Source organism: Notothenia coriiceps, unplaced genomic scaffold (genome assembly GCF_000735185.1).
Source record: "Notothenia coriiceps isolate Sejong01 unplaced genomic scaffold, NC01 NC01_scaffold00027111, whole genome shotgun sequence".
NCBI lineage: Eukaryota > Metazoa > Chordata > Actinopteri > Perciformes > Nototheniidae > Notothenia > Notothenia coriiceps.
The window spans coordinates 27177-36128 of record NW_011359812.1 but is presented as its reverse complement, the minus strand read 5'-3'; the positions used below and the strand labels follow the sequence as shown (position 1 = coordinate 36128).

General features: G+C 38.8%; 1 protein-coding gene across 1 annotated transcript; it reads right to left on the bottom strand.

Moving 5' to 3' along the window:
- Positions 1-2296: 2296 nt before the first annotated feature.
- On the bottom strand, positions 2297-8645 carry LOC104957457 (splicing factor, arginine/serine-rich 15-like). The gene is made up of 11 exons (XM_010785096.1): positions 8393-8645; positions 7133-7216; positions 5181-5225; positions 4895-5056; positions 4688-4805; positions 4406-4539; positions 4159-4308; positions 4004-4077; positions 2860-2956; positions 2516-2599; positions 2297-2386 (listed from the first exon to the last, which is right to left on the bottom strand). The coding sequence occupies exons 1-11, from the start codon at positions 8420-8422 to the stop codon at positions 2297-2299; spliced, it is 1068 nt and encodes a 355-aa protein (XP_010783398.1). The 5' UTR covers positions 8423-8645.
- Positions 8646-8952: the final 307 nt, after the last annotated feature.

Genomic DNA, 8952 nt, shown 5'->3' with positions numbered 1-8952 from the left:
CCCAACATGTTAAACAGTAAGAGTAGTAGTCATATTTCGTAAACCCTTTGAAGAGTACTGTCACACCGGTGTGATCATTCTATAATACACAATTTAAACCCGGGAGAGAAATGCTAACGCTACACTAGCATCTGCGATCTTTTCTACTTCACGCTATCTGCACAAATGGTTGACATTAAACATTAAAAAGACCAGGCCGTTCAGAGAGAATCAAAGGAAGCCAGGCAGGCAGCTTTACATGACATTCTTCTGGACGTGTTTCATTGTGGTGATAGTGAGGGTAGTTAATCCTTTTGTTGACAAGACAGTAGTGACGGCCATCTTGTTGACGTGTGTTGTTCTGCTAGACCGGAGATGTAGTTCATTCAGCGTTTCACACAAACAAATGTGTTACTTCACAGTTTTACGACACCATTTTTTTTTTTTGACTTGCAAAATTATCTTTTAAATTGACAATCATATGTGTAATTCTTGGCACAATTCAAACGGGATCGAAAGATAATCTTTCTCTCTCCATTGACTTTAATTTTTCCGAAATAAGGTCCCACGGAGGTCCACCGGAAGGGGAGGGACTTTGCCACTCTATTGGTTGATTTTGGTGATTGACATCTCTTTTTGACCGTTAGAGCCAATAGAATCGAAGGGAAATTTCCCCATACACATACATGATAAACAAAAGAAGGTGGGGGCTTTGCGCATGCAGGTTTGCATCAGAGTGAACCTATCTCTCGCTCTGACATCTGGAAACGGAAAAGCAGGTTTATTGCTTATGGATTATAAGAAATCATTTCAAAGGGACACAGACACATTGGATTAACTTCAGCAGCGTTTTTATCGCCTTATTGCCATTGAAGACCACTTTTGACCAGACAACGACCAAGGTGAGCCATGTTGCCGATTTTAGCTACTTAGAGCAACATGTTTTGATGTCTGTTCTCGTTAATAGCTTCGCGAGTTCTTATCATGGAGTGATGATGTATGTACCCATCGATTCTGTGTCATCTTTCAAAGCCCTCAACAACCTTGCCCCCCCCTACCTCTGTGACCTCATCCAACGACACACCCCCACCCGTCGCCTCAGGTCTGCTGAAGCTAACCTACTGCGGCCCATCAGGACAAAGCTCCGGACCTGGGGTGACAGGGCCTTTGCAGCAGCCTCCCCCACACTCTGGAACTCCCTCCCCAGCCACGTCAGATCCGCCAACACTCTCACATCATTCAAACAATCCCTCAAAACTCACCTTTTCACTCTTGCCTTCAACTCCTAATCAATTATCCCCTTGCCCTTATTCCTCCTAGCTTAGCACTTTCTTCTTTTGTCGTTATTTTGTTTTACTTGCTTGTAAGCGCTTTGAGCACCAGGAAAAGCGCTTTATAAATGTAATGTATTATTATTATCTCACGATCAGATCGATGGGTATGACGTGCTGCTACGATAAGTAATAAGGGTGTTACGAGTGAGTTTCTGTGCAACACGGCGTTGGCATTTTTAGCTTGTGGCTATATCATAGGCTCAGCACTAGCTTTGTGGGGTTTAAAAAAAAAAAAAAGATCAGTTAGCTGAGTTTCTTCCCGTTACATGGATATAAAACATTCATAGTTTATTGAATATTAAGATGCCCTCAGACGCTGTTTCCTGCAGATGACGCGTTTCTCCCCCCCCCGATATGGGGGTGCGGTGTAGAAGAGGTTAAACAAATGTTGATCTCTGATTTGAGATATGATAAGATATGATGAAGCTCACTTAATCTCATACATTCATAGGATTAATGTATCAGTAAGACAGAGAATGTAAGTCGCACCCACATGCACTATTTCTGTTTTTATATTCTGTTGTAAATACGCCTGTTATCTGCTGTATTCAGACTTAAGTCATGTGTGTGATGCCACATTCAAGACATTTGGTGTCCTTTTTTTAATAGAAGACCGTTGCTAGAAGCTGCAGCTAGACTGCAGAAGCATTCGTTTTTTGTTTTTGAGGATGGAACAATTTCACACAGATATAGGGAGGCTAAAGCTATACAAATATTGGTTTATAATGTAATATCAAGACATTTATGTTATTGATTTCCGAAGCAGTTTCTACATAATAAAAAGGGAGTTCATATGTATTTACTGCATGTATTCATTGATGAAAAATAAGCCATAATACAGAAAATGGATGCAACGCATTGTTATGCATCGTGATATCGAATCGTGGACAGGACAATCGTAATCGAAGAGTGAGTCCAGTGAAGATGCACAGCCCTAAAGATAAACAATGATGACACTGATTATTTGCTATGAACACAGCCTCTTACCTTGAGCCAGATCTGGATCTTGATCTCCTGCCATAGCCTCTGTGTCTGCCCTCCCGTCTCATAGATGAGTCTTCTCTTGAACTTCCCTTTAAGACAATGATGACATCACAATTAAATGTGTACACCACCACGGGTCTCCAATTCAAATGTGAGCCAACAATGGCACTAAGGAGAGCATTAAATCAGGTTGAACTAAACAAGGTGTGAAGATTTACCCTTGTTTGTGAATAACCCTCATTTATGGAACGGTATCCATCGATCATCATATGATGTTCATCATGACTCAACCCTCCACCGTGCTGAGGGATGACAAAGAGACAGCCGCAAAAGATAGTTGAAAAAAACAGATACCACAGAATCATTGAATACAGTAAACTCTAAGCTAAGGCAGTTCTACACAATTACTCTCTCACCTCATCATTATCTTATCGTTTGGCTGACACCACATTGGACAAATTGTTTAACAGGCATCATAATTGTGGGCACATGCTGGTTTGCGAGCTTTGCTAAATTGAAAAGTGAGTTGAGTAATTATATAAAAGCACTTGTACTTGGTTACCTCTACACCACCGATCTGTCCCGTCATATGTGGATGAACAGTATCTGTGTTGGGAATCTGGCCAGGAAAATGGTTAAACACATGTCCAGGGATACCTCTGTAATGACAAAATATATACAAATTGTGAGTTTGGGTATGAAAGACCTACAAAGCTGTAAAGATTTAAAAAAATAAATGTCACCTTAACAATAATAAATCTAGGCTTTATTCAAGGCATATATTTTGACAAGTAAGAAAAGCATAGGCAGGGATGCAAACACACCTATGGTGAAAAAAGAGAGAACTATTCGAAGCAGGAAAAAAAACAGCGTAATATACCATCTGACAAAGGCATGTGCTATAATGCTTCAATTAACTGGCTATTCTTTATAATATACTCAGATCAATAGGAGACGGAGATGTTAAGTTATAAATAAAGGGTTTTTATTATTATTTACAGCAGGAGTGGGGAACCTTTTTCCTCTCAAGGGCCACTTCAATTTTTACAACATACTCCGAGGGCCGTGCAAATTATTGAACTCAACCTCTGCTTAAAAAAACTAAAATCACAGCCCATTCATTTTGCCTTTCTTTCATGCTGTGCAAAGAAAAAGCAACCTCTTAATCGAGATATCATAACATGACTCTCGCATGCATGCATGTGCACAGTTGTGGCATGACCTCCAAAACAGAAAGATATGGACACAAAATGTATTCAGTATCCAATCCATGTGGACATCATTTCAGCTTTTTTAAATATTGAAGTTAAAAGCATCAATCTGGTGCACTTTGAGAGCAAAAGGAAGAGATCTATGGATACATCTCTCAACACCCATATGATATTGTAAGCAGATTTTTATTTTTGGATATTTTACAAATCACTCTTCTTTTAAACTGTATTCTTGTTATTTTTAACTTTTTTGTTAATGTCATATAGTATTTTATACCTGCTTTTTCATTTAGGCTCTTGTTTTTTTATAACTATAATGATCATATCAAGGTGTGCCTTAACATCACTGAGCTGAGGTTATTTGAGCCTCTCAGTCTGTCAGGAGAGAGCTCTTTTCCACCTGGTTGTAGAAAACGCTCTTTAAATGTGTTAGCATAGCTAGCTAACCAGATGCTAATAACAATTTTCACCGGAGGCATAAATCCAGAAACTCACTGCGTCTGGGCACTGTCTTCTTTGGCGATCATATCCTCAGGTTCATCGTCATAGTCAAATCTGTCCAGGAGTTTCTGAGGAAAAATTTACATTACAGTTAGGTAAATGTAAAAGACAACAGCTGGTTATGATGTGACACTGAGCAATGCTTTTACCTCAGCTAAAGAGTTCCTATTTTCAGTGTGTTCATTGTACGGGTTGAGCTGGGCCACTGGCATGGGCTGTGCTGGGTTTGGTAAGGTGTTTGTGATGGACGCTTCCCGGGTCTTATCTGCCTGCTGGAAGTTCTGAAGCATCCTCTGCAGCTGGAAGAAGGGGGGAGACAAGACATTCCAATTTCAAACAATGCTGTACTTCTCATTATGCAGAACTGACTGAGCACTTAAACTGACGTATGCTTACCTCTAGACCATGGGGGGACTGAAATAACTGGGCCACAGCAGCTAAGGCATCAGGAGTGGTTAGCTGAGGCACAGCAGACACAACTGAGGCACTAGTGACGGGAAGGTGTGTCTCTGGTTGGGGGTGAGCGGCAACTGTCAAGTTCCAAGAAAAAGATTGACACATTTTCGTGATATTGCATGCAGTTCATCAAACAGTGGACTACAACTTCACTTGTTTTCAGTACATTGTTTTTATAAACATTCCAAATTGCCAAAAAGATAATCATGTGCTTTTCTCTACCTTGTAATGTAGGGGCAGGAACAATGGTTTCATTGCACATATCCATCAGAGGCTGAATGATGTCCATGTCGAACACACCATTCTTCTCCCACAGGTTCAGTACGCGAAGAATTTTGGTCTGATGAAGAGAAAAAAAGCAATCACACACGTGACAAATTTCCATTTCACATGTTATTGTATAAAATACCGAGCACAACCATGAAGTACCTTATCATCTTCTGAGCAGTGGTAAAGGTTTAGGAAGGTATCTGTGAAGTTCTTCAAGAATCTGGGTCCAAACACATCCTTCTCAACTCCAAACTGATGACGCGACTGTCGAACAATGGAATCCACCACGTACAAGCCAGGGACTTTTAATTCTGGCTTGCACTATTGGAAACACACAAACAAAAACATTTCATTCATTTTGTCTCATGACAAATGGCAAGTGTAAAGTGCAGTTGATTTGTAAATGTTCAATATAATTCACAGTAAGAAGCACTGTGATACATACCTTCTTGATGAACTTTTCAACAATCTGGACAACATGTTTGTAAAGCTATTAAAAGAGAAGAAAAAACATCAGACACAGTATATTAGAGACTACTTCAAAAAGTATGACAATAGACGGATGAAAATGGCAATGTTAAAATAAGGGCTGGCCAAAAATTCAATATAATATTTGATCTTCTTTAAATAGAATCACATTGTGATTAAATCATGTACATTGATACCAAATTAGTTGCCTAAATTGACCAAATAAACATCACATTTCACCGGTCTGCCGCTGTCTGGCAGGGGGTACATACCGCAGCATCAGGACAATAACCACCCGACTCAGAGACAGTTTCATTCCACAGGCCATAAGCCTATTAAACTCTGGAGCTCTGTAAAGTGCCTCCATAAAGAATTAATCAGTTTGCATCTTGCTATTTATTTATCTATATATCATATTCCATTTACGCGTGTATGGACTCTTCTTGCACTATTTCTATTTTATTTGTATTCACTTGCAGATCTTGCAACATTCATTTGCACTGTTTTTTTTGTTTTATCTGTTATATGTCTTAGATATAGACCCTCCAGAAAAACGTGATTATGCAATCGCATAATTTACCGCATAATCAGCAAAATGGCGCAGATTTTTAAAAGGGCGCATATTTATTAAAAGGGCGCATAATCCCCGCATTTTTCCACACAAAGTTGAGAAAAAAAAAAGTTAACTCGTCTTGACGTGAATTAGTGATGATGACGTGACGTCATCAGCTCGCGCATCACAGAAGGTAAACAACACCGTAGAGTGAACGTGTGGAACTCACACGAGAGAGAAAACACCAAGATGAAAAAATCTGATCCATCTCATTTACCGACGAACATTTCTGCTAAAGACCAGGCAAAGCAGTACCCCGATGTCTTTCACGAAAGTTGGGGGAAACTATTCTGCACCCCGTGTGTTGAAGCATAAGTCCTAGAGATGATCGACGGTGACGACCCACTTTGATTCATTCAAACATTCAAAAAATGCTTTCTGCTGCTGCGGACAAAGCCAAACAACTCACGTTCACCGAGGCATCAACCTCCAAAACCCTTTCGAGGGCTACAAGAAACGAAGTGAGTAGCCTACAAGATTGAAGCTGGTCAGATAAAGAACGAGTAAATGAAAACAGAATGAGGCGGAGAAGTGTGTGTGTGTGTGTGGGGGGGGTGTGAGAGAGAGTGATTAAAATAGCCCAATTGCTTTTACAATAAATAAACATTGAATGTGTTTAATTGAATAGGAAAGGGGTTTAACGTTAGTGGCAGGTTGTGTGTGAGAGAGAATAAATAAGACAGCCCAATATTTTAAAAAAAATCTATTCTTTTGGCAACTTTCGCAATTCACAATGCTTCCCGCAATTCACCGCTAAAAATCACATAAAAACCCGCATGTTTAATCGCATAATCGAAGGGATTTAGCCCGCCATAATCAGAGGATTTTTCCCCTTTTTCTGGAGGGAGGTTCTATATATATATGTATATTATATATAGATTATATAGTATATATTCAGTGTTGGCATGTTGGAGGAGCCGGCTGGGACTTAAGTTTTTCTTTGCCATATCTACACTGTAGCTGCTGTGCATGACAATAAAGCCTTAAATCTTGAATCTAAAGTTGGGTTTATGGATGTCTTTGGAAACATCACGTCCCAAAAAGGGACAATTCAAAAATTGGGATTGCAAGAAAGTAAGGGCTTCTCCAAATATCTTTGTTTTACTTTATGCACTCACTCAAATATTATACCTTGGAGAAGGAAGCTTTCAAACTGTTTCAACTATAATCAAGTAAGCCTTGAGAAAAATGGAAAGATAATAAAGAAAGATACAAATATGTAGCACGAACAAGGAAACTTCTCATCTGTCGGTTATTAACTGCAAATGTGTGACAACATAAGTTGATTCCAACAGTTATGCAGTATTTCACTTTACCTTGATGGCTTTGATGGCTGATTTTGTTACAGACATCATCTTTGCACGGGATATTGGAGGCTTCATGTCAATCATGGAAAACAGCTGATTGGATTTAAACAAAATAATAACATGTATTAATTTAAATTTTTCAAATAAAAAAAATTGTGTTACAAAAAACATTGGAAAAGATAATGTCACGCTACAGGTAACATAGACACCACTAAACTACTGTAAATTGCAACTATATATCACAAGTTGATAAAAGAACATTTTGCAACAGCAAACTCGGAATATAATTGAAAAAGTAAATCGCTGAAACACGATTTTTCCAGGTGCCAAGACAATCTTTGTTTTCATAAACCTACATATCCAGAATACCTGACATAAAAGTAAAACAGATTGTTGCACTCTAAAAAAAACACTGGGTTTTAGCAATATGTCTTGCATGCAGAACAATAACACGATTTGTGTTTTTACATTTGGGAAAACTTAACAACTTAGATTATATAATGATATTAAATAGAATGTGATCAAAAAGAGAGGACGTATATTTGTGAGAGTAATTCATAGACATCCTGAATTGTTTAGCTATTGCTTATTAACATACACTACAAATGATTTTGCCAATTTTCGACATTACCGTAGCTCTGAAATAAAAAATACCTAAGCTTCTTCAAGAATGTGTCAAAAATATGATATGAATGTTAGTTGTTAAAACCAGTCTGACAACACATCGGTGTGTACTCTAAATTGTACGTAGGTTTGTGTCTAGAGCATCACAATACGTTTTTAAAGCAGCCGTCAGGTTAATATGACAGCTGACCGTATCTCCCTCTACCTAACGACCCACACATTCAAATAACACAACAAGGCCACAGTCCAGAGTCCTAGCGTGGCAACCATAGTATAACACGTATTGATATCAGTTGATATGCTTCTCGATATAGCTTCTTTCCTAACCACAAATACATCCTGACAATGTATTGGCGTCGCACGTTAACATTAAGATAGACACTACAATCATAGGCCTTCTAGATTAACGTACTAGCGTTGAACTCGATTTAAGCTAGCAGCTAACAAATCCAATCAAGCCATGTTTGACGCTACGCTTTAACTGACCAGCCAACATTGAACAAATCAGTTGCTTAGGTTAATTAAGGTTTCTATAAAATTAGTAGTCTGACAAATAAGCCAGGGTTGACGTTTAGCCAAACATTTGTTTGCGTTAGCCTTCGTCTTTAGCTCTATGGACTGGGCTATAACACGAGCAAACTGTACCTCCATGTTGAACGCGTTCACTGCATCCATGACGATCCGATATAATTAAAACCAGTTGACGAACGTTTGTATTTTGTTGCTCTACCCAATCATAACCAAGTGTGGTTATACAACGTTATCTAACAACATAAAGAACGACGTTGAAATGCTGTATTTTGGTTGTAATGCGCTCACATAGCTAGTCTAAGATCGGCTATGCTAAGAGTTGCTACTAGCTTCGCGGTTCCACCCCTTGCGTCCTTCAGCGTAAGATGTCACGAGGTAATAATGCTGCCTTCAGGATAATCGGAAAATTGGCGTCTCCTATTTAGTTGACTGAATAATTTCACTTGACACTTTTTCTACTGTGACGGCAGTGGGAATGATGTGCTTTAGATGGGTTTCTTTTAATGAGGGAGGGACACAGATTATTACAGACAGTGGACACGGGATTTATTATCATAGGAACTGAAAAATGTATGATAATTTATGTCGAGACCTTTATATATACAGTCTATGATCGAGACACATTGAATCAACCGAAATGATCAAACAATAATAAACAAATGTAAATGTCCGTT

Bases quoted from the DNA above. Each gene is read 5' to 3' on its own strand.
- LOC104957457 (XM_010785096.1), bottom strand. From the start codon at position 8,422: ATGGATGCAGTGAACGCGTTCAACATGGAG. The intron at 5,226-7,132 runs GTAAAGTGAAAT...CTCTTTTAATAG, and splicing joins CAGCCATCAAAGCCATCAAG to CTTTACAAACATGTTGTCCA. The intron at 4,078-4,158 runs GTAAAAGCATTG...ATTTTTCCTCAG, and splicing joins ATAGGAACTCTTTAGCTGAG to AAACTCCTGGACAGATTTGA.